Source organism: Hemibagrus wyckioides, linkage group LG01, assembly GCF_019097595.1.
Source record: "Hemibagrus wyckioides isolate EC202008001 linkage group LG01, SWU_Hwy_1.0, whole genome shotgun sequence".
NCBI classification, from domain to species: Eukaryota; Metazoa; Chordata; class Actinopteri; order Siluriformes; family Bagridae; genus Hemibagrus; species Hemibagrus wyckioides.
This window is the reverse complement of record NC_080710.1, coordinates 32,649,176-32,675,498: the sequence shown is the minus strand read 5'-3', so window position 1 is coordinate 32,675,498 and position 26,323 is coordinate 32,649,176. Positions and strand designations below refer to the sequence as shown.

Sequence of the window (26,323 nt, the reverse complement as noted above, 5' to 3'; positions counted from 1 at the left end):
GAAGGGTAAAGCATCTTACAGGAAGAAGCATATGCATTTCAACAGCAATAAAACATCTGGCTAGATTTAGATTGAGAACTTATATTCTGTACAAACCATTGGTGTATACATCTGTATATTTATATGCAACCATATGGCGTTTCTTATTACCACTATGTTGATGGAAATCAAGCAGATTTCATTTTCTGGACTTTCAGATTTTGGGTATTATATTCCATGATGCTTTCTCCACTGCTCATATTTATTTGTTATGAATATTTTAACAATGCTTAATTAGCCCTTTTTATCAGTAAACTTCTATTTCTGTCTGTGAGTCTGATGTAAAACGAGTCTGTCGGCTTCCAGTGTGTTTTAGACGTGTGTTTTTCCCTCTGCTGGAGAACCTTACACAGAATGTTACTGGTTGAAGATGAAATCTGAGCTGCTTTTTATATGAACAAGCACTTGGAGAACATCTCAGAGAGCAGGAATGGGTTTGAGATCAATGTTTACTTTGAAGTACAAACATTTGTGTGGAAAAAATGAACCTTTTTGGGGTTTTTCTGGAACTTTTCTATGAATATATCGCCCCTAGTAAGCTAAAAAAAGTCCTGAGTGTCTACTTTTTATATTTTATTTTTATACTTTTTATAGACAATTCGATAAAGATTCCTTGTAATAATTTTTATAACCTCTAATAAGTGAAGAATGAAGCCTGATGTGTCTCATTGTTCTGTTGATGTGAAGCAGAGTTACTTCCCACACAGAGCCTGATTATATTTCAGTATATACCTGAGTGTTTTATTTCTCTTACAACACAGCAACTTGCTAACAAAGTTGTCCCCCCCCCACCCCAAAAGGACAGAGTGCGCCAACTTAAAGTTTATTCACAGGATGGAAATCATACTGATTGATGCAGTGGTGGCTCAAGTGGTTAAGGCTCTGGGTTGTTGATTTGCGGTTCGGGGTTCAAGCCCCAGCATCATCAAGCTCCACTGTTGGGCAATTGAGCAAGGCCCTTAACCCTCTCTACTCCGGGGGCTCGGTATCATAGCTGCCCCTGGGCTCTGACCCCAACTTCCTCAGCTGGGATATGTGAATCATTTCTTACTCTGTTTCTATACTTCTGTAAAGTTGCTTTGAGAATGTCCAGTGTTAAAAGCACTATACAAATAAATACTGAAGTATAAATGTTCCAGAGTGAGTAAATAATAATGATGGCTCTCTGTAAAATAATAACATGCTCTACCATAGAAGGTTTGTCCTTTTCATCCTGCTCGCTGTATGAAAAGAGAAGCATTCAATGGTCTTTTTCAGATCCTGGTTACCAGATTTATCTCTGAAATTATTTCTATTAAAGCATTAACATTGTTGTAATGTTGAACTCCTTCAGCCACACGAAACAGAGGGATAGAAATCTGTTAACCCGGTAAATAAGGACGTGCGATCTCGTCTTCGGACACACAGCAGATATTCTGAGGTAAAGCAGTCAGTTTTGGGTGAGCAATGAGGGGGAAAAAGTGCTGAATAAGAAGAATTAAAGGCATCATCTGATCACATGATCATATTCATTCATCTAGCGAAGCACTTCTGCCATATCTCTACATGAACCTCACATTCCACTTACAACCAACATCTAATCAGAAGCTTATTTGACCCACATCATATTAGCTATTTATTAACACTGTTATAATTATTTAGCTTTTTGGTACAAAGCCACTACAAGCTGCTCCTGAATGTATTTATAACTCAGACCTGTGCGGCTCAAGTGGTTAAGGCTAAGGTTGTTGATTGGAGGATTGGGATGATTCAAGCCCCAGCACCATCAAGCTCCACTGTTGGTCAATTGAGCAAGGCCATTAACCCTCTCTGCTCCAGGGGTGGTGTATCATACCTGCCCCCTGCGCTCTGACCCCAACTTCCTCAGCTGGGATATATGAAGAAAAGAATTCCACTGTGCTGTAATGTATATGTGACAATTAAGGGTTCTTCCCTTCAGTTCTAACACTGCTTCTGCTACTACATACTTATTACTCTATAACTGTAAATGTTAGTATACAGCTCCTAGTTATATGTTACTTCTGTTAGTCACTGTGTGTATGATTATACTGCTAGCTTTGTGTAAATCTACAACTTCTTACTATACTAGCAACTACATTTACTGCATCGTTCTATAATACCACCGCTAGCTTCCAGTTTTCATTACACACCTGTTCTGTTATCTGAGTACTACTATTGTATACATTATACTAGCCACAGTATTCTGCTACAAGTGCTAGCTCAGTGGTTAAGGCCTTGGCCTACAGTCAAGAATCCCAGGTACACCAAACTGCCCCTGCTGGACCCTTGAGCAAGGCCCTTATAAAGAAATGAGACTCTGGATAACGGCATCTGCTAAATGCAATACTGTAAGCTAATTGTTAATATGTGAGTGCAGCATGTTGCTATACTGTGCGCTACTCTACAGTGGTGCTAGCTACCTATTACTATGCAACTATACTACACACACCCACACACACGTTCTGTGTGTTTTTAACTTAAATAATGTTTCTATTGAGCAATACTACACTTGTTACCATTCTACTAGCTTTAATGCTATACTACACTAACTGCTTATTCTGTATATGTTTATCACTATAGTACTTGTTACTATGCCCTTCAGCACTGGTGTGTGTGTGTGTGTGTGTGTGTGTGTCTGTCTCTGTGTTGAAATAAATCTAAATGATGGTCTGTTTATTTTTCTGAAAATATGTCTTCACAGAATCAGTTCAGTAAGCAGTATTTGGCTGCAGTGAATTGGGAAAGAGAGTACACACACACACACATCCATATGGTATCACCTGCAGGGAGCCAATAAGCCCTTAAACCTAAATTTAGAGTGGAAGGTGCAAACACATGCACCACAAACACTGCTGCGTCATCCGTTAGTACTGAGGACGTGTGAGTGCACTGATAATAAGCATCTCCTGTGTGTGTGTGTGTGTGTGTGTGTGTGTGTGTGTGTGTGTGTGAGATCCTACATAATCACCTCTATAAACTACACTTCACATCGTCTCACCCTGAAAACGAGCTCCTTCACACACCGCTACTTCAACAGAGTAACAGGAGCAGAGAGATATAAAACACACACAGTGAGGATGAGGAAGCTGAGGAGAGGAAGAGGAGTCAGAGAGAGGAGATGTTTCATGCTGTGGAGGGAGAAGAGTAGGAAAGCACATCTCTCTCTCCATCTCAGAGCTCTTACCTTCCGTCTGTTAACTCAAACAACAGCTACTGGATGAATTTAACGTCAAGCAAGTTAGAAATATGTCTCCAAGGATGCAGTACTTCAGACCTAGGTTTAAAATTAAACTCTAGAATAACAGTGAGGAGAAAATATCACACACCAGGTATCAATACTACAAGCCTGGGGACAACAGAGTTTTAACCAAAATATCACACAAATCCTCTGACAATAAATAGACAATAAAGAGGAATAAATAAAAATAGGAACTGGAAACAGGAAGGACAACTAAAAGCATCGCATATGACTCTGTTGCTATGGGAACAGTAATATGAGACAAAGCTAACCATCCATGCTTTCAGAATAAAGCAGACTTATGTTTTTATTAAACACTTTCTCATGGTAGCTTCTATACTCATTACTGTCCTACTTGTAACTATACTAATTAGTATTTACTACAGTGACTTAAAAAGCAAACAGGAAGGATAACAGAACCCAAGCATATGGCGCTGTTGCCATGGAAACAGTGATATGATGTGAAAAATCTAGGCTTTCATACAGTATACTGCTACTAGTTAGTTGTTACTATACGTCTGCTAGCCACTATACATATTATGCTGAACTATACTATACCAATTGTACATTACTTTTTATTATACTGCTATTCCTAGCTACTTGTTACTATACTACACTTTTATACTACACTTACTACCTACTTATACTATACTATTACTATACTATACTGCTATTCCTAGGTAATTTTAACTACACTACAGATTCACTACACTCTTACTATCTACCTATTCTGAACTATAACATACAATACTATACTGCTACCCCTAGCTACCTTTTACTATACTACACATTTACTAGACTCTTAATACCAACTTATACTTTACTATACTTCTATTCCTAGCTGCTTTTTAGTATACTACACATACTATACTATACTATACTAAAGCTAATACTAATGCTAAATTATATAGTATACTATACTGCTATTCATAGGTATTTGTTACTATACTCCACATTCACTACACTCTACCAACTGATTCTAAACTATACTGTACTGTACTATATTATACTATAATATGCTAAACTATACTGCTCTATACTATACTATATTGCTATTCCTAGCTACTTTTTAGTATACTACACATTCACCACACTTTTACTACCTACTTATACTAAACTAATGCTAAATTATACTTTACCTTTTACCCTAATGCTACACCCAGCTATTTGTTACCATACTATTTGCACTACTCTCATTACCTATTATTATTACTACTATTCCATACTACACTTATACTATTCTATACTATGCTATCCTATAATATACTGTACTAAACCATAATATACTATAGTAACACTACTACTGTACTAGATTTATATTATGTACCTATAGTACTATTACTCATGTCTATGCTGTACATATTGGTCACTATATATTAGTACAAGTTCATACAAGTTGTTGTACAAACATGTCACATGGAACATGTAATAGTATTATATATAATATGATCATTTTAAATTCATGCAATTACAGAGTTTCCAAGCCCCGCCTCCTAGCTGGATTACACAGCAATAATATGTTTCCTTGGAAACCCACAGCCTGTGATTGTGCTGGTTTCTAAACAAATCATAAACAAGATTTTTCAGTGAAAGCTAGAAAGCTCTCACAAAGAATTGGCAGCTCTAATATGTTTATATGTACGCATCGTACATGTTCTAAAAGTCGGATTGTTGCTTTGTGATGCATCAGATACAAAGGTATAAGTTTGTTCGCTTTTTCCAGAAGAGTAGCTCTACAGAAATAGCCTCTGTTTTGTTATCACGTGTGTATGCCCTGCTGTCATGTCAACTCCTCTAACTCCTCTTCACTTCACCAAGCATTCCTGCTCTCGGGGATCACAATGCAGGCAGCACAGAGGCAAGAGAATTGTCTATTTATGGAGAAAGAATCTCCAAAGTAAGTGAGAGAGAGAGCAAGCAAGAGCAAAACTGAGCACAAGAAAGTGTGTGGGCATTTTACAAGACCAAACCGAATTATTGTTCTGTTGTTTGCTCGAGTTTAGCTCATAATGTCTGAATCATCTGTAAATTAAACCCTGAGATGCCAAATTACTGCTTACTCTTGGCCTGAAGGAGGCTGTGGTCTTAAGAAGTTAGCTGTCCTGCAATTACAAAGCCTACTGGAAGATCTGTCACCTACACGGGGGCGCCAATAGTTAAAATTGCATCTCAGGTTACAATATTAATGCAATATCAGATCAAAACATGACCAAAAGATGTGGTATGCAGTGGTAATGGTACATAATATATGTTCTATCTGTAAATGTAGTGATTGGAATGGGAGTTTACCTCTGCAGCCAGTTGCTCCAGGTGAATGTGAGTTTGACGGGATATCAGGGGTTTCGTTGGTCCTAAAATTAGATTAAAACTAAGACTCTAGACCTGTATTTACAATCATACATGTACAGGATTTAGCAGATTCCCGTAAACAGGATTTAATTTTTAATCTCTATCAAAAACATATCTTTATGCCAGGCACTATAAATATATTAAGTCTAAAAACAAGCAAAGTTTTATTGAATTTATTTTACTGCATTTTATTTTATTTTATTTTTGTATTTATTTTAATTTTAATTTTTGTATTTATTTTATTTTATTATATTTCATTTTATTATTGTATTTATTTTATTTTAATTTATTTTATTTATTTTTTAGCAAATTTCCTAAATGATGGCATATTTATTTTGTACTGTAACATTTTTATACCACACATTATTGTTATCCTGAGATAAAACTCCTAGTTCTAATTAAACACGAGGGAATTTTTCCACTGCACCAGATGGAAATAGTTCTAGCTGAGCTTGCGAGAGGAAGGATATTCATTATTAAATGGTCTTTATTAAACACCAGTGAGCAGCCATGGTGCAAATGAGATGCGTCCTGATGTCATAAAATAACAGGAACGTCCTTTGCTTAATATTTTCTGATATGAGGTCAGGAACTCTTACAACAAAGTTCTGAGTACAGAGCAAGCAGCAGCTGAAAAGTCTGAATTCGATATTAGAGCCAGAGATGAATCCAGACACTGAGCTTTATGATTTCTGGTCTTGTGGCGCTTTTAATAAGCGCTCTGTGCAGTTAGAGCGATGGACATTTTACAAGCATTTATGGACCTGAGGATAAAGGTCTACCCTTATAACTCCAGCACTCACAGAGCTATGAAGCTGGTCTGATCTAATCTAATAAAGACGACCGGAGAGAAACAAACCGAACAGACAGGATACATCAGAGCAGCGACGTCTGTGTCTGACCGGATCACAGACTCAGTGACTGACCGGTGGATTTAATCAGATCAATCTAAATACACTCAGAGCCATCGATTCCTCCACCTCCGTATGACATCATTCAAAAAGGGGTTGCAAAAACAAAAGACAGGAGGGTGTTAAATCTCGGTTATGGCTGGTTCAGTGCTACATGGCAGCAGCTAATCGAACACCGCGGACCTATTACAAATCCATTAGGTGGATAATTACTTTCACAGACACACCATGTTTTAGGCACGCTGCTATCATCCAGCCGTCCACAGACAGCGGATTAACAACACTGTCGTAAAATCTCACAATGACACGCTCTGGTAAATATTAAAATTCAGCCTGGTTTCTTTTCTGTGCTTGAAACAGAGACAGAAAATGAAACTGTTGATTTATTTACTGTATCTCTCTCTCTAGAGATATCTAATTTGTTTACACAGGATAAAGCTCTTGTTTCCTCCCAGGTCCTGTCATTAGTTGTTTATCTTTACATGTCCTTATTTCTCATTTTATCCTTTGTGTGTCTAATGTTCTTGGTGAAGTATATGCTTGACTACCCCCAGTGTTCTAGATCAAGTCTTGGTTTTGTTTATGCTTGACCGATTTGTCTAGCCGTCTGTACACTCTTTGGAGATGTTTTTCCTGACCTGTGCCCACTGTCTGATACTGAGATTCCCTCAGGTGTCAGACTATTTGCTGAACTGTTATTAAACCCCTCTCCTTCTATAGGATAAATCCTATAAATTTCCTAGCCTTTCAATACATGACTTTCCCGTTATCATGCTAATTTAAGAGACACCTGATGCTAATGTAGGAGTCAGTGCCAGGACCACAAATATTGCAATTGCATAAACTTACTGTGTGTATTCAAGTAAAGAGTGTGCCAATTTGCCAATCATTACAACTGATTTATTTATTTACTTACTTACTTACTTATTTATTTATAAATGAAATTAATGCAGTGATTTTTTCCCCATACATTTATATACATTTTTTTCATAAGGTCACGATTATTGAACTTTCATGGAAGGAGTCTTCAGTGTCGGCTCTTTGTAACAGTCAGAGCTGTGACTTTAAGGACTTTTACACTTTGTTTTTTAAGCAACAAGCTGTGATTTATTTGGTCTTAATAACTTGACTTCATAAAGTGAAAAAAGAAAAGCTGCTGAAGGAAATGACTGTAGTGCTGCTGTACAGACATAAAGTTGTTTCACAGGAATATGAAATGTAAATAAAAAAATATTGTTCATTGTAACTGTTGCCATATTGCTGTGGAGCGAGAGGAGTCAAATCTGATTTAACTTGTTTATCGTAAGATGGCAGATATTTACAGATCATCATGAGATGAGGACGGCAGTAAATCTGGCTTCATTGAGCAGGGAAGTGGCTCTTTTGAGCTTCTTCAAAGAAAATAAGTGAGACTCGGCACTTGGTGAGAGCAGACAGCAATCCCGGGCGTGTTATTCACGCTCAGCCTGTTCCTCTCGGGCTCAGTGGTGGTGAGTGAGGTGGTGCGTCCATAAGACTATTTTAAATGCACATCTCTGTCTCTCTCTCTCTTTCTGTGTCTTCTAGATGAGTGCATTCAGACATGACTGCCTTGTTTTTCAGCTTGAAAGGCGGCTCTGTGTGTTCGGATGACATAAACTCCTGTAAGCATGACATCACCTTTAAATTCAGCCACTTCAGCCCGCTCGGTGCCATCATGGAACCCTTTTATCAAGTGTAGATGAGATGGTAGTGGAATTGTCTGTGCAGTGTAGAAGCCTACATGTTAATTCTGAAAAAGTAGGCAAAAAATTGAACACTTTTGTTTTGGAAATTTGAGACATGATGTCATCTGGCCCAGATTTAGCTTTCTGATGGTTACGCGTTAAAGATGATTTACTATGTAACCATGTTGTTCCAGCCTCTTAGGAAATGTATGTTAGGTTGTTGCTCTGGGACAGAACCCTTCAGGGGTTTCCTCCAGGATTTCCTCCCCAGTCCAAAGACATGTGTTTTAGACTGATTAGCATCTCTAAATTGTCATTAGTGTGTGAATGGGTGTGATGGAATGGTACCCTGATCGTGGTGGTATCTCAGGCCTTGTACCCTGAGTCCTCTGGGATACACTTCAGGTTCCCTGTAGACCCTGTGTAGGATAAGTGCTGATGAAAATGGATTACACAAGGGCTCTCTGGAATATTTAAGGGTTATTAGCATCCAGTGAAATGGTCCTGAAGCCCTTTCTGATGGGGAAACACTTGGTTGTAAGGTAGATCTTTAAGGGTTGCCCCAAGAGCTACTGCACCTGACTGTACAGTTTGAGAGAAGTAGGATCTAAGAAGGTATGATGCATCTGTTGACATTTCTGTTGAGGTGAAAGACCCTTGGATCATGTTCTCAGGAGTTCTGTGTCATGTGAGTATTGTATGTTATCCTGTATTCATACTTTCACTGAGAGCTGCTGACTTCCTCTGACAGGAGGCTGAGGTGGGGGGGTGGTGATGCTGAAACAATGTGGCAGGGCCAAAAGATATAGCAACACCTGCTGAAGCTGAGGGATGTTATGAGAATACACGTGATTATCTTTTATCTAAAACACATGGATGATGGTTGACGTATCTTCTATAGCGCACTAAAGGTAACATTAATCAGAGGAATTTAATATTTTTACACTTTCCTGTGAAATTTGCTGCTTTAAGTCTTTACTTTAAAAGATTTTATGTCTATTACGTGGTTAATAACTAGTCTGGTGTACATCCAGTAAACCAGTCACACCAGTTAGAGAGTAAACACCTGTGGATTAGGAGTAAATAAAAACAGTGATCTTACTTAACAGAGCAGAATTATGAGGACATCAGGGTTTCTGGTCAAATCCCTAGCCTCCACAATATGACATGATATGACATCATTGTTATCGCGGCTGGTTGCTTGAGTCAGCAGCTCGGTGTTTTGGTGGGAAACCTCTCATCACAGGGACATGAGTCGACACACTACCCACTCCACAGGCTCAACAAAAAGCTAGCTGTGTGTCAGCACTAGCACAGTGTGAGGGGAATGCTAGTGCATTAGCATGTTAGGTTAAAGGGTTAGCATCAACATAACATCAAGTGATGGAATAACAATCTCAGCACTTTAACGATTGTTGTGAATAATTTAATGTACTACATGTATTGAGTGATTTATTAATGGAACAGGATGAGGATGAGCGACTGTGTAAGGCAGGGATCATCAGATGAGTAAACTACATGGGTGCTAAAATCTGCCCTAATCAGATTAGCCCTGATATATCTATTCAGTCATTCTTAACATTTTATATGTATTGTAGTATACGCTGCTTTCTCTTTCTGGAGAACCATTATTTCATCCCACTGCCCTGACCCTGACCCTGACCCTAAATCCTGACCCCTTTCAAAAGGGTCACATGCCAAGACCACAAACACTAAACCCATTCCTTTGGGATTTGCCTGGCAGGATTGTATCATCAGGAAGCATATGCCTGCTACTGATGCTCAATGTGACAGTGACTCACTGCTAACAAGCCATGAGTATGGTGCCGGAGAACGGCATGCTGCAGGCTTTAGAACAACCATGTGCTCATGTATGACAGAAAGAGTGAGACAGCCAGAGAAGGAGAAAGAAAGAGCAGGAAATTTTTACAGCACGAACTTTTTGCACCATCAGCCACTGACAGGTTTTAGCTTTAGTTTAGCGAAAGAAACTAGCTGAACTTTGGGGGTTCTGGGACCAGGAACCAGACAGCATCTGATACTACACAAACACAAATTATCTGTAATATTAAACCGGAGACATGGAAGTTAAAATAAAATAGCAACTGTATGTGTTTTATTTAGTCCATCATTCCAAACGAGCTAATTATGTGAGTAAAGGCCATGAAGATCTACATTAAGATCTTTAGAAACTGCTGACTGCCATAAATAAAGGAAAGAGGCCTAAATTTTGTCTATTTTTGTTCACCTCATTCGCTGCAATTTGCCAGTCACTTTACTATCAAGTCACAAGTATGTGTTGCTCCTCCTGGTTGCCATGGTGACAACGTTTATCAGCATGTGGAGCAACTAGCATTCCAAATCATTTCTTGCAGCTAAAATGAAACCTTCTGGAGGGAGATTTGCCCTTTTGTATATAATTCAGCAGTGTGTATCTGCATCATAATATATACCCTATGAAGAAGAAGCACTGTGTGATCTTCGAGTGTCTTCACTCCCATTTGTAGTCACTACACCATCACTCTATATGTGCAGATAGTTCAACTTTTCTCAGCTGGACATGCCCACACCTAGTCTTGCAAGCGCTGCTCAATGATGCCGGACGTTGGCAGCCATCATTAGCACTGTGTGTCATATCAGAATAGCATATGTAACCCCCTGGGTCCTACTCGCAACCGCTCCAAGCAGGTCTCGAACCCTGGTCTCCAGTGTGGGAGGCGGGTGCTCTAACAAGGAGGCTAAAGACTGCAGCCTCTAGCATCAGTCGTTAGTTCATCTGAGATCAGGGAAGTAAGGTTTACCTGCACAGCACCTACCACTGGCCTCCGTTACACATAGCAGTGCAGGATATAATGGTTTCTCCTCACAGCTCCAGGGTTTGATGGAGTTTCACAAGTTCTCCTTGTGTTCCTGTGAGTTACCTCCAGGTTTGATGGTTTCCTCCCATCTTAAATCATGTCAGCGGATCTCTGGATCCACGAAACTACCACTCTAATGCTTTTGTACAATGTTAATGAGGTCAGATGTAATTAACAGGGTATTGGTTAGATATCAGTTGAAATAAGTTTCGTTTATATATACATACATACATACATGAAAAAGCATCCAACATGTTCTTAGTAATAAAGCAAAGCAGTGAGCATGAATGAATTTCGCTGGCTTTGTGAATGAGGCTTGATTACTTCCAACTCTGGTTTCTGTCAGTGGTTCCTGCACATCATCAGTGAACACACACACACACTCATTACAGTGGCATGTTTACCACACCGTAAGCTAGTTCAGCCATCGTCAGCGTTGCAAAATAGCGAGAGAACGAGAGCCAAAAAAAAGAGCAGACTCCTTGTAGTAATCAACAGATCTTGAGGTTCAGCAGATGCTGTCTAAGTGTAAGTGTGAACCCATGAGGCTCACGTTAAATGATTCAGGAACCTCATTCTCTCCTCGTCTTTTACGCTGCGCAATAATGACCGATATCAATCCAGAGAAATCTCTGAAGCATGAACCTACATGTATTTATCATCATCTGATCTGTGTAATAAAGTCCAGCTCACTTCCGTCACCATGACAATGAGGAAGCAAACGCAGTGAATGTGAGAGGAGCGCTTAAGAAAGAGAGAGAGAGAGAGTGAGAGAGAGAGAGAGATCACACACTGGACTAACACAGTCAGACATACTGCATCAACACACGCTTAGATCACCGAAGCAACAGATGCTTACAGCCAGTTATTTACAAATCCTACTCCAATGCATATTTAAATGTATATCCATGGAATTCTCATACATCCTAAATGTGACACGTGAGGTCTCATGCAATGCATGCAGGTCCTGATTTAACAAGTCATCTATATACAGTATATGTTGGCGATTTATATATGCAGATGACCTGCTAATTCAGCATCTGTCGGCATCTGCCTCCTTTACAAACATAGAATAACCTCATGTGTCATGTTTGTGAAGCATCATGAATGCTAAGCATTAATATATTTATATATCCAGGTGGCATACTGAATATGCTAATCTAGGCAGTTGAATATATATTTAGTGGGCTAAAAAGATGCTAGCTTTTATCCCAGAATTTATCAATGCAGAATTAATTAGCATTAGCCTTTTATCACAGTGGATGGAATAAAAGTTGATCTGCAATTAAATACAGCATTATATACTTGTAATACTATTTATATTGATACTGTAAAGCCAATTAAACTTGTCTATGACATTCAGCCAAAAGTATGTAGACACCTGACCATCACACTGATACTGTATGGGCCCATTCCATACCATGGGCATTAACACAGATTTATTACCCCTGTGTTTCCTGTGCTGTTATAATCAGCTCCACTTTCATTCACACATTCTACAAGACCATTAGTGAGATCAGACTCTGATGTTGAGGAGACTCCAGTTCCAGTTCATCCCAAAGGTGTTCAGTGGGTTTGAGTCAAAGTCAAGGCTCTGTGCAGGACACTCAAGGTCCACTTGCAGTCCAACCTTAACCACCACAGCATGTCTTTATAGAGCTCAGGGGCTTTGTGCACAGGGGCATTGGCATGCTGGAACAGGGTTTGAGCCTCCTGGTTACAGTGATAGAGACAATTGTGTGTTCGAACTTTGTGCTAAGAGCAAACACATGGGTGTGGTGATCAGGAATGCACATACTTTTGGCCATATAGTGTTTGTATATGAGTATGATCAACTGTAACAGGCAAATTATCAATCCACATCAACATCCGTTTCATAGAGCCATGGTGTCTAAATCCCTCCAAACTTCTGGAGAACCACACAGCATCAATCCATCCATTCATTTAGAGAACCACACACCATCAATCCCTCTATCCATTAAGAGAACCACAAAACACCAAACTAACCATCCATCCACCCTTCCATCCATCCATCAATCCGAAGACCCATAAAGCATCAGTCCCTCCATCCATTCATAGAACCAAGATACACCAATCTCACCACCCATCCATCTGTCCATTCTGAGCAGCACAATGTTTGAATCCCTCCATCGATCCAAAGAACCACAAAGCATCAACCCCTTGATCCGTGCTGAGAACCACAAAGCACCAATTTTATCATCAATACAGAGAACCACAAAACATCAGTCCTTTCAATCCATTTATCCTTTCTGAGATCCAGAAGGCAACAATCCCTCCCTCCCTCCCTCCCTCCATCCATCCATCCATCCATCCATCCATCATCCACCCACAATCCACAAGTCCAGCTTGGGCAATAACAATCAAGGTACATTCAGAGAACAACAAACTATATCACCATTAAGTTAATCTTCTTATTCTTCTTATTCTTCTTATTAACCATCTACTTCTCCATTCATCCATCATGCCTAATGAACATAAACCAACATGAAAGCAATGACACCAACCATGTGAGTATTATTACTGTGAATGAAGTTGTTGGACTATAATCAAATAAAAAGTAATTACATTTCTGCATGTTTATTCTTACCCGTGGTGGAGTGAAGGCTCTCGAGGCTCCAATATCGGGATAAGATACCCCTCAGAGTTCCCCCATATCCAGAGTAAGTTCCAGGCCCAAGACTGGCATCCGAGTCTGATCCAGGTGACAAGCCTGAACTGCCACTGCTACTGCCACAACTACCCCCGGGCAGAGGCACAGAGCCTTCGGCGCCGCCCTGCTGGGTGCGCATGGCAGCGCACAAGCGTATACTCCTGTGTGCTGCGATCTCAACAGAAACGCAGTGTGTGTGAGAGTGAAGAAGTGCTAGCTGATACTGCTGCCTGGTCACTAGCAACAGCCTTTCTGCTGTAGGATCTGCAGCTCCTCCTCTCTGACTCTCTCTCTCTCTCTCGCTTGCTCACTCGCTCTCTCTCGCTCTGTCACTTCTTTCCCATAGCAGCACACCATTCATCAGTGGGGGCATTGAGGGGGAACTCGGGAGATGAAAAAGTGCCACTAATAGCATTAGAGCGGCGCTGAAAGCAGCTCATTTCACCCCTCAATTGTTTTCCCTCTCTCTCTTGTCCTCTCTCCATCTATCTCTCCTGCTGAAACCTGGCTGTAATGGATAAAGCCCTGGTGCTTTGTGGAGTGTCACACAGGAAGCTATAACCATGTGATTTCCTGCCTGTCTGTGCATACCCAATCCGCTTTATGGCATCACATATGGCTAAAGATGGATGAGGCTCATATATTCTAATGTACACAAACACTCACAGTATGCATTATACATTATATATTATATGATGCATTCTAGAAATGTGATCCCAGTGTCATCCCTATCTAATATAATGACACTGTAACACACAAACCTCTGCAGGTGCTTTTTCCTCCCAGCGCTGGGTATTAATATCTCTCAGAAACTCCAGCCAGAAGATGGGAGACTAACTGTCTAAATGGAGATTCTCTCAACCTCCTACACACTGATATAGGATACTCCCTCTAGGCAGAATGTACCAAAACAAAATTTATTAGCTTGATATGAAGCAAGCTGTTTTCTTAAATAAATTCAGATGCTAAAGTAAATACGCTATTTATTTAAAGCAACAAGGATTCAAGAACAAAGATGCAGTACAATTTATGTAAAATAGTTTTTTTCGCCTGATGAGGATGGCAGTAAATCCTGGAACTGTCCTGGAAACACTGGCCATGAGGCAGGAATTACACACCAGGAAGTCCACCTACATGTTCACACCTAGGGCAAATTTAGCGTACTCAATCAACCTTCTTGAATCTTGAACACATCGAGAACATTCACAGAAACTTCACACAGACAGAAACCTGAGCTCACAAACAAGATCCTGCTAGCTTGGAGATATGAAGCAGTTACACTATCCATGGTTGAAGTTGAAGCTAATGCTGACTGAAAACAAATTAGGACACAAACAAAAAAATAAATGAGTGTGCTAGGAAATTTGCAGGAAAATTAAGCTACTGGGTAGCTTCTAACTAATGCTAGCTAGGCAGACACATGACTAGTTACTTATGGATAACGATAGACCACAGTCTTGCATATCTTAGTGCTAAAAGCCTCTGTGCCATCCGATTAAACACAGATGATGTTAAAAAAAGGTGAAAACAAAAACGAATATGTGCTTCAACACTGATTTTCATGTCATTCAATTTGACACATCCAAAGCCATAGGTCTATTAACAATTATCCTCAAACAATTCTAGCAAGCTAACGATAATCAATCAATGACTTATCTAGTATCTTTAAAATTTTAGATACAATGTTGATCAAAATATATGGTGTAGGAGTTGTAGTAAACACACAAGTCTAAGTCCAACAAGGAAGCAACGCTGGGAAGGCAGCCACAAATCTCGTCCCTCAATACAAAACACAAATTGATCTAATTACAGAGAGGACATCTGGTGTGACAGGACTGACCTTACTCTTAGGATAAGTATAGTCAGTGGAGTGTGTAGGTGCATAGGGCTAATGTGAGATAGACTGCCCATGCTGTTGAATCTATTGTTGTCTATATGTTTTACAATCTTTTTAAACCAAGTCAACACATAGTCAAGAGCAAGTTGCCCAAACCTGGATTAAAGTGCCAGTCCCTGAGTCCCTGAATGTGCCAGTCCCTCAAGAGAGCCCCATGTTTTCTGCAAATTTCCAGAGCTAATGTATCTGTCTAATGCCAGGGACAATTCTCCTGTCTTGCTTTAACATTTAGTTAAAGAGACAAACTCCAGACTCATCAGTCATTCATGGCCTTATAGAACATGACACATTCTCATAAACAAGAAGCATGTGTAGTTTACATATCCATTGTTGTCCAGTGCAGAAGAAAAGAGCCTGTACTGCAGTTTAGGCTTTGATTTGATAACATTCAATGCTCTACAACAGTTCAGCTGCCACCTACTGGTAGTCTATCATTATTACAACAACACAGGTGTAGAAACTGGGTGGCTCCTGAAGGGTGATGATTCTTGTTCCACATGTAAACAGTTTCTAAATCTTTCAGCTGCTAATTCAGCTGTATTTGACACAAATGTGTAAGGTATAATGTAAAATTCCTGTGTTAAGTGACTGGGAACACTGAATGTTGACAAAAGTGCAGCTATAAACAGTCAATTTCTGTTGTTAATTAGTTCTGCTACAGCCTGGTTTGATCCCCTGAAATACTTCACAAAGCACCACGGTTCACCAACCACAGCAACCACTGACTTACTTGGCCAATGCTTTTATACAGAATTTAGCTAAGCACTTGAGTGCTTGAATACTTTTAATCATTACCACAGAACCTTTACTCCTAAGCTAACAGTGCCCACAAACATCCCACCACACATCTCAACACTGGCTATTACCAAAACAAGCGAATATTTTAACCTTACATACCTGGACATATCCACAAATGGACAACCAGTCACACAAGCAACTCAGATAAGATAATAAGGTCTGAGTAATGTTTCAGAAAAGAGCACAAGCACCCAGCCATAAAAAAACTCTAAAAGCCTCAGTACTCACCAGGGGAGGACATGCGTCGTCTCCAGCTGAGGCAGTCCAGTCCAGTGGGTGTGCTGTGAGAGAAGCTCAGACTTCGGAGTGGCATTCCAGGAAACACTTTTAATGCACATATAGATAGTCGGGTCCTCACCTGGAGAAAGAGATTACTGTTTGTAATCCTTATCCTAATCGCACAGACCTTAATAACATATAGTTCTCAAACCAGCTTATGGTCATTCCCAGCCAACTTGGACTGATCAAATACCAGATCCAAACCCATGCTAAACTAAATTATCATTACTATTGCACCTTCAGTGTCAAGCTGTTTTGTTGTTGAATATTACAGATCTAGAAGAAAAAGATGAATGGTATAAAGTGCACTTGCTGATGGTCTACCAAGTTGGCCTTTGTTTTAACAGCTAGACACTTGTCAGAGTAACCTGGACATGTGCCAACACACCTGAGCACCATATCTGGTGTATGGAGGTTGGAGCAGAAAAATATCTAGAAAAATATCAAATATCTGATTGAACCTGGATTGAGAATTATGTCTGTACTAAACAACAGTTATCAACCAGAGTAGAGCCCACTGCTGCTTCTGTGTGTCTTGAGTCCAGAACAATTTCATTTTTATCATCATTTAAAACAGCTAGTGATAGAAGGTTAAGTAGTGTCAATAAAAATACCAATAGACAAAGCATGAGCATACTAACAAACTGCAATGGAATCAGAAACACAACCCCCCAAAGACCTTGAATTATAGAACACATAAGAATGCAGACTGCAAGCAAAATACAAAAGTGATCGTTCAGTCCAGAAGTAGAGGAGAATTTTTGGAACCAGGAAAGCAACAAATGGCAATGAAGACAATAGATGACAGGCAACATCATTTTTTCACAAGAGAACATGGACTACAAAGAAGAAAAAACATGAAGAGAGGCTTTGAAATCTTTGCTCCCCTAGACATCTTACTTCTTCTATCTCCTCCAGTAGGTGAGTGCCCCTCTTTGGTGCTCCCCTTCTCAGCCTCCTCTGTCGCTTCTTCTCCTCCTCAATCCACAGATCATCCCTGAAACAATGTCTTTGAAATCCACCACGCATTGGTAGGGTAGTGCTAATCCTGGATCTGGTGCTCAGACTGGATGATCCAGCAGGAGGACTCTTAACAGTCTTCATTACTGTAGAGTGACTGAAGAGACGAGGACTTCCAGGAGATACCTTCAGCGATACACTAGGCTGTTTCATGAAAAGCATCATCAGAATGCCACAGTATCATTTGGCAAAGCATTTAATTCCTAGCTATTAGTCCACTGGGAGGCAACATAATAACTAGTTTATATTACAAAATGAGAAATATGATATTTAACTAATCATAATTTACTTCATTTTTACCAACAAGAACAATATCCAGTTCTCCAAGAACTGTTTAAATAAAAGTTCCTGTTGTTAGTGGAAAAAACCCTATATTGCCTATAGAACTTCATTCCATAACCAGCTTCATATCAACAGTCAGAGAAGACACAGGAAAAGGCATGGAGCCTATTTAGTTATATCTAGAGTTGGCTGTTCCCATGCAAAGCCACCTCTAGATGTCAGTATTCTCAATGTTTTAAGCATGTCACAATGTTTATGATTAAACTCTATGCCACTAAAAGCCAACACTAGTGCACCACACTTGTTTACATTTTCAGTTTTGCTCCTTGTACCTGATGTCTCCTATAAAATGCTTGATAATTAGCTAATAGACTGAATCAAGGAAAGTGTTTAATTGTACTGGGCAGTTCTATTTCAAAACTATGTCTGAGGAACCCTGGTGTACTCCTTGCCTACAGCTAAGACAGTAAAGAAAAAGTAAAAGCTTATCAAGGAATAGATACAAATATATAAGCTTCCTGCTAAAGCTGCAATAATTAGCTACATCCTTGCACAATGTGCAACAATGCATTTGAACTGTGGACCATCAGTTGAACAGAAGTAACACAATCATGGTAATGACCAGGCAAAAGCAGAAATAACAGACTTTGCTCACCTCGAATTCATTGTCTGTCATAGACATAATGGTGCTGATGGGGGAGGGGCTGTCTATGCTGCCATCCTCTAGGTGATTGCTGGCACCCAGTGGGCTGAGAGAACCCTGACGTCCAACTTTAGGTTTGAGGGACCTCGGTCTCTCAGGGGGATCTGAAACACTAACACTCTGGCCAAGAATAATCAGAGAAAGAGTGTTTGCCCGTGAAGAGGGGTACCGGAATCGTTGTTTCTGCCCTGCAGACCTTGGACTGCTTGGTTTGGGACTCATTGGTCTCATTGGTGAATCTGGATTTTCACTGCTCCCTGATGGCATTTTGGAACAGGATGATAACAGCTGACTGGCTAGTGGAGCCATAGGTGAGACAGGACCTGAGTCACCAGAAGGCAAGGCTTCAGAGGAATCAATGAATGTAATTGAAAAGCACCTCCTACTACGCCCATCTGATTTGTTGTCCTGCAGGGAATTGCCAACTCCATCTCTCAGGACACCACGCTTGCTAAGTGGGTCAGTATGGCGCTGCATAGCTTTATTTCCGTCCGTGTCTGGCACAGACAACGTACGCCTTAGAAGATCAACCTCCTTCGCCCGTTTATGTTTCTTCCACAAAAGCTTGGTTCGTGTATCTTCTAATTCTGGACACTCATTGTACTTATCCAGGGACCGAGACTCAAATAAGCTTGACAGAGACTTGTGAGCCTGAGCAAAACGCAAGCGAAAGCTTAAGCCATCTGTACTTTTGCTCCTCCTGCAGTTTGAGCATTCACTACCTGTGCTCTGTTTAAGTTGTGGCATCTCTGAACCCTCCATGTCCCCTGTTCCCTGGACATGACCAAAGACATCTTCTTCCTCCTCTTCATCCTCTGTATCTACCTGGAGCCCTGTTTGCTTATTTACAACCTCACTTTTGTAGAAGACTTCATCATCTGAGTTGTCTGGCTGACTCTCAGGGTCTCGTCCTGGATCCTGGATGAGGTGAAGTTCCTCCCCTCTGTCCTGTGAGTCCCTGGGTGAAATTTCACCCTTACTTACCCTCCCATCTCTTGCCATACTTTTTCCTCGTCTAAACGAGGGCATTTTGGAGAAAACTGAGAATTTGGATGGCTTAACTTTACTTTTTGAATGTGATTTCACAGTGGGACCAGCTAGAGGGGATTTCTGCTCCTCTTGGTCCTCACTATTAATGCTGCTCGTGTCCAGTTCAAAGGATCCTGTGGATGGACACTTGATTGATGTGGCTTCATCATTCTGTAGAGACTTGTCGTCATTCAGGTGTGAGGGAGCAGGGCATGGCTGGTCCTCAGGCTTTCCTGGTGTTCAAGTAAACAATACAATATTTAAAATGGTATCAGTATTCAGTTGTGGTTTCTTTGTAATTATGTACTAATAGCTGTCTGACTTTGGCATTTATTTGAACATATACAATTTCAGGTAACCATGCAAGCTGGAAAATAACGCATTTTGGTTGGGAGAAAGCTATTTAGCTAAAATTAGATGAATAGTAAAACACTAGTATAGTACAAATGTCACCAATTGTAGGTCATAGATACTTTACTAGGTAGGATAATGCTTGGTGCCTTCACATTTCAGTCTTTAGTCAATTTGAATCTAACTTTGGCAGACCAGATGTTTCAATTTCACTGATTTGTACTAGGCAAACAGACTAATAAGTAAGAAATGAACATTTCTCAAGTCCAAAATATGGACATGTAATAGGCTTCACTTGTATATTTCATAAAATTGTTTATTTCTCTTTACCTTTACATATGGACAAACTGTGCTCACAGGAAGCAACCCCAAGAATGTCTTGGTCTGACTCTGAGGGTTTCATTTTTTCATTTCCACACTTCTCAGTTTCTGTTTTCTTGTCACCTATAAAGGAATCATCATTAGGATTAGGGAAGTTATCCAGGGAGCAGTCCGTCTCTGGGATAGGCTCCAGGCTTCGGGAGGGGAGCAAGACCTCAGCTTGGGTGTAACGTATTGTCTTTACTCCAGAAAGTGATAATGAACTGTCCTCTTTGTCAGTACAGTTCCTGATGCCGTTATGGGATTTGAGCTGGTTTGAGCTAGAGAGCTCTTTCTGTTGGTCCTGCTTGAGAGGATTCTGTGTCTTCAGATCTTCAGTAGATGGCTGTTGTGGCTGAGAGTCTAAATCAGTCTCTTGTATGTAGCCAGAGAGGGAAGTGTGTACATGTTTGCATTGTCCAGACTGTGTAAACAGACTAAGTCCATTAGGAACTGACTGGATTGGTTGTGACTCTACATGACACTTTTGGTCATGGGGTAATTTATCATCTGTGCTTACAATATTACATTCAGAGTGTAAACATTTATCCTTTTCAAGGTATTCTTTTTGTATAAGTTGCTCAGGATTCCCCACATGCCCTGGGTAGAAATCACAGTGAATGCTCTCAAAATCTTCACCTAGACCAGAGACAGCAGAGTCCTCACTGCTCCAGTCTACAGGAAACAGAACATCTGAGCGTTTCTTTAGTCCATCTAAAGTGACCAAGCCCCGCTGAAGTGCACCTTCATGCTGGTCAAAGGTCAGAGAGAGGAAATTGGTTTGATCACTGTCCTCAGAATCACTTTCTGGACCATCAGAAAAAGGTTCCAACCAAGGATTACAGACCCCTACAGCTTCTTTGGCCTCTGCTGACTTTTCTGAGGCCGTGTTACTGTATACAGGGAGGTTCCAATGTGACTCAGTCTGCTCTGATTGAGGATTGTCCTTTTGAACAGTTGTAACAGTGCTAGATTCTGGAAATTGGATCTTAGTAACATTCCCTTGGGAAGAAGAGATGCTTTTCTTATGTTTTAAATCAATAAACAGTGTGTGATTATTCAGGACATTGACACACTGCTCATGTGTGTGTGTTGGCTGACAAACAGTAAATAGTGGAGCCTGTGTTTCAACAGGCTTTGATAAGATACAGTTCTCAGTCCAAATTTCAGACTGGCTTGACTTGGCTGAATGAAATGGAAGATGAAGCTCATCTTCTATACTCGGTCCATGTTTTGGATACAGATTATCCTCCACTTCCTCAGACCTTGTCGGTTCCTGGCTTGGATCCTTTACTTTCTCCTTTGTGGAAAGGGAGTAATGTGATCTGTCACAGGAATGACCAGAGGATATCAAAAGCTCTGGGCTGTGGGAGTTATTATCTTTGCACTCATTGTGTATTTGGAGCAGGGAGATGCCTTCTGAAAGTCTTTCCCCAGATGTAGATAGTGGTGAGAGGGTAAGTGGAAAGGAGGAATCCTCCCAAACCTTCTCCTCAAATGTGTTTCTTCTGTCCTCCCTGCACACAAACCCCCCTGTATTGGACAGTGTGGACTTGTTCTCGGTTGCAGTGACTGGTGAGTTTAGCCAGAAGATTCCGTCAACATCCTGACAGTCTGTGGAGCATGGCAGGAACTTGGACTCTATTTTCTGATGCGGCTGATCTTGTGGGTTTTTTTGTAGTTGCTTCTCTGCTCCAGTGTGCTCCACTAAATTCTCTGCAGCTGTCTCATCAGAACAAGCAGGCAACAGTTTACCGTTTAAGGGGTGAGGAAGTCCAGATCCTGGAGAGTTCACAGATTCAGTTCCTAAATGCAGTGAGTGGATACCTGATACACTGAGTGTGTCATGAGTCTTTGTTTCACCATCGCACGTGTTAAGGTGTGTAGTGCAGTATTCCTCAGTTTTGGATGGTGCTGTCTCCGCTATGTTACAGTCTCTACAAGCTGTTAAAACAATCAGAGCGTCTCTGCAGTGCCCAGCAGTGTTCAGTGCCTTTTCTTTTACACCTGAGGTGTTTGTGCTCTCATTCTCAAGTGCATGCGTGTGCAAAGAGTTTGCATTGCAATGAATCTGCTTCACTGCACTCCTGCTTAGCGAGTCAAGTTCATCAGCGTTGTCGAAGCTTGTCTTTCCATTGCATACGTCATCCTGAGACAGTGTTGACTTGCGTTTGATAGTTACACACCCTGAATTGATAGTATGTCTTTGCTGGACATAACATGTTGTGCATGCTGTGTCTATAATACTTTCTGGACAGTGTGCATGTGGATTGTTGTCATTTTTATGTTGTAGATCTGAGTCCTGAGAGCAGCTCAGTGCACCTGTATCTCTGATGTCCACCTCTCTGCTGCCAGATGAGTGTATTTCTGATTTATCTGTATTGTGTAATATATCAAGGTGTGTGTCTATGTTACTGTGGAAATGTTTGTGTAACTCTGCACTACATATGCCTGTGATTTCTGTGTGGTTCTTGCCCGAACCATTTAAGTTAAATGGATCTGTGGTTTGTGAGCAACTTCTGACTTCTCTACAGTATTTTGTTAAAGAGCTACATCTCACAGAGTGTGGGTCACTGATGTCCTTTCTTTTCCCCACTGCTATGCTATCATCTGTTTTCTCTGTGCTTTGTGAACCTGCCCTCTCTTCATCCTTTATCTCCACACAGGCTGTACCTGTAAGGTCTGTATTTTCAGTGTGTTGTGTTTTTAGTTCCTTTGTGTTATTTGTTGTGGTCTGTTTTGGATTGTGTGTGTTTATATGTTGTGTTTTCAGTTCTCCTGTTCCTTGATTAAGTTCTGCTGTGTTGAGACCGTTGGTTGATTGTGACAGTCTTTCCTGTGATACCTCTGTAAGCTCTCCACAGTGTGTGTTAATGTGATGTATTTTCTGTCCTTTGCAGTGTGTGTTTGTCACGCCTGCTTGTGCTTTACAGTCTGTCTCCTCAGGTCCATTTCCTAAACTCAATCCTGGATAAAGATGTTCCACCCCCAACAGACTCGAAAACTTGTCCTCGTTGTTCCACGGTTCATGTGAACTGTCTGATTCCTGCTCTCTCCATCCTTGTGAGCATGAATCAAGCTCACGCTTGGTCTGTTCTGCTCCACCAGGGTTGTTCGGGGCCTCAAGAGCTTCCTGGACCTGCAGGAAAAACAAATAAATTAGCAAAGAAACACAAATATTTCAAGGTCGTTTTAGGGTCATTGAACTTTTAGGAGATATTCGTAACTTAGTTGTACTCTGTATTGTGCTGTATGATCAACTGTACATTTCTGTTCCACCAAAATCTGGTGTCAGGCTGAAAAGAAGGAATTATTTTTTTCATTCACAGTTCCTCTCAAGGTTCCTTCCTAGTATTCTTAACAGTATTTTTTTCAGATATCCCCTTCAGCTCACTCATTAGTGCTGTGCACCAGGATTTCCTTAAATTGAGTGATTTGATCAAGCTTTTCAGTCTTTTAAGTTTCATTATTCATGCCTTCTGTTGTAAAAGAAGTAGTAATTTCAGTACTATAATAGTACTAGAAGTAGTAATAATATACAGTAGTGATAGTCATATTAGTAACAGTAATATTAGTTGTATGAATAATAGTAGTATTAGCAGTAATAAAAACAGTAGTAGTCACTCTACTAGTATTAGATATAGTAGTAGTAGCAGCAGAAGTAGTAATGATAATAACCAGTATAAGTACTGGTAGAGAAGTAGCAGCAGTAAACGCATGAACAGTAGTAACGGTGGCCATAGTAACAGTAGTATTAGTAGCAATAGTATAAGTAGTAGCAATATTAGCAGTTATAAAATCAGTAGTAGTCACTGTAGTAGTACTACATACATATAGTAGTTGTAACAAAAGATGATGTAGAATAATACTAGTATTAGTATTAGTACTGGTAGTTACAACAGAAATAGTAGCAGTAGTAAAAGCATGAACATTAGTAGTAATAATAGTATTAGCAGAATTAGCAGTCATAAAACAGATGTGACTGTAGAGGTATTAGATATGGCATTAACAGTAGGAATAGTCATGATAATAATAATACTAGTAGGATTAGTACTGGTAGTAACAATAGTAGTAACAGTAGTAAGAATGGTATTAGTAGTAGTAGTAATGGTAGTAGTACAAGTAAAACTAATTGCCTTTAAATTAAATTAGGCTTTACTCTCTAGATCCTACAAACATGCAAATTAGAAAGACTCTCAGTCCTACAAGCTCTGCCCCTTCCAACATAAACAGTACTGCATGGTCTGCAGTGGTAGATTTGAACATGACTGGCTTAACATAGCAGAAAACCATACAATTTCATTAGAAAACAAGCAAAACACCCGGATCTTTCTCCAGACCTGCAGATGAATTCATGATTCTCAGGAAATTAGGCCTTAAGCAGAATCATGCTGACCCATGACCCAAATCCAGAGTGAAGTGAAAGCTGCTAGGAGACCATAAACCACCCAGAGGAAGGGCAGTGTACTTAACACTTACACACTTCATCACCCTCTGTACACATTTACACTCACACTCTCTCTCTCTCTCTCTCTCTCTCTCTCTCTCTCTCTCTCTCTCTCACAAACACACACACACACACACTATTTAGCTATTTCAGGTCACACTACTTACAGTCCAAAGCATGGAGATGGCTGCTGTGTGTTTGATAAGCATACAGATGTGCCTGGATATCCAGCTGAAAACTGCCCCCATGGTCTCTAATGGATTACTCTCTCTGCAAATCAACACTCGTGTGTTAGCTAGCCGCCTTCCTCTTCTTTATCTCTTTGTTTTTCTTCTCATCCTCTTGGGTGCTCAGCAGAGTCTAATGTTACAGGCACAGAGGAGGTGGGAGCTACCTGCGTCAACCGGTCCACAGAAAACCTCAGCGTGACCACACCACCTCCCACAGCCCGAGAGTACGAGGGAGAGGGTTGTGACTGGTACGACGGGGGTTTTTTCGCCATTCTACACTCAAAGCCTGAGCCTTAATCTGAGCCAATCCCTCACTGCTGGAGAAAGCCTTTAGGATTGTAAGCTCAGTCACTGACATGCATGCAGACACACACACACACACACACACACCTACCAGTATGAGTGGTGAGTACTTGAAATGAACCTCTCTGAGCTCAAAGCAACACTGATTAACCACCTGGCCTTTTATTTTTACACTCTAAACACTGATAATAATAATAATAATAATAATAATAATAATAATAATAATAATAATAATAATAATACATCAACCCCACACCACACAACCCCGTCCCCAGTGTTCAAGCTCCTCCTTCACCCTCATCACTGAATTCACTCAACACTACTGATGTTCAACTTTTGAAGATTTGTTCCGCCATGTAAAATCTGCATTTCCGTAATTAGCACTTCCTGTGTTTGTGCTATTTTGTGCAAAGTCCTTACAAAACAGGTTTGTTTACACCCTCTGCCCCAATCTGCACCCTAAATCCCATGTCCTATAAAGAGATTGTGTTTTTTAAATTTCATTCTGTGTCTTTGTGTTTTCATTTCAGTCCTGTTTTGTTACTCTAGTGTGTTGAGCTGTTCTGTGTTTCACTTCTGACTGGGTCTATTTCTACTCTTCTGTTTCTTCGTATCATTGTCATGCTGTTCATCCTCTGAACTTCTGAAGCATCTTTTGTTTTGTTGTTTCCTCGCCCCTTGGAGTTGATCCTTGCCTCTTCTTGTGTTTTGAATATAACAAATATATATTTGAATATATAGAATATATAGAATTAATACAACCCCGCCTTCACAAACCAGACATTACAAAATTATTGATGTTATCTATCTATCTATCTATCTATCTATCTATCTATCTATCTATCTATCTAT

The 26,323-nt window shown here is 40.3% G+C and overlaps 1 protein-coding gene across 9 annotated transcripts in view; it reads right to left on the bottom strand.

Annotated features, from left to right (window-relative positions):
• Nucleotides 1–26,323, bottom strand: part of arhgef4 (Rho guanine nucleotide exchange factor (GEF) 4) — a 120,948-nt gene that overhangs the window by 41,889 nt on the left and 52,736 nt on the right. For 3 of the 9 annotated variants that reach the window (XM_058388499.1, XM_058388508.1, XM_058388535.1), the window contains 5 exons: nt 20,462–23,630; nt 18,704–20,013; nt 17,647–17,910; nt 16,696–16,825; nt 13,710–13,940 (listed from right to left, as the gene is read on the bottom strand). In XM_058388499.1, coding sequence (XP_058244482.1) covers nt 13,710–13,940; nt 16,696–16,825; nt 17,647–17,910; nt 18,704–20,013; nt 20,462–23,630 — 5,104 coding nt within the window. Of the gene's footprint in view, nt 1–13,709; nt 13,941–16,695; nt 16,826–17,646; nt 17,911–18,703; nt 20,014–20,461; nt 23,631–25,105; nt 25,259–26,323 lie in introns of those variants that run through there. The other 6 variants (XM_058388544.1, XM_058388554.1, XM_058388525.1 and 3 more) reach the window with 5 other exon arrangements.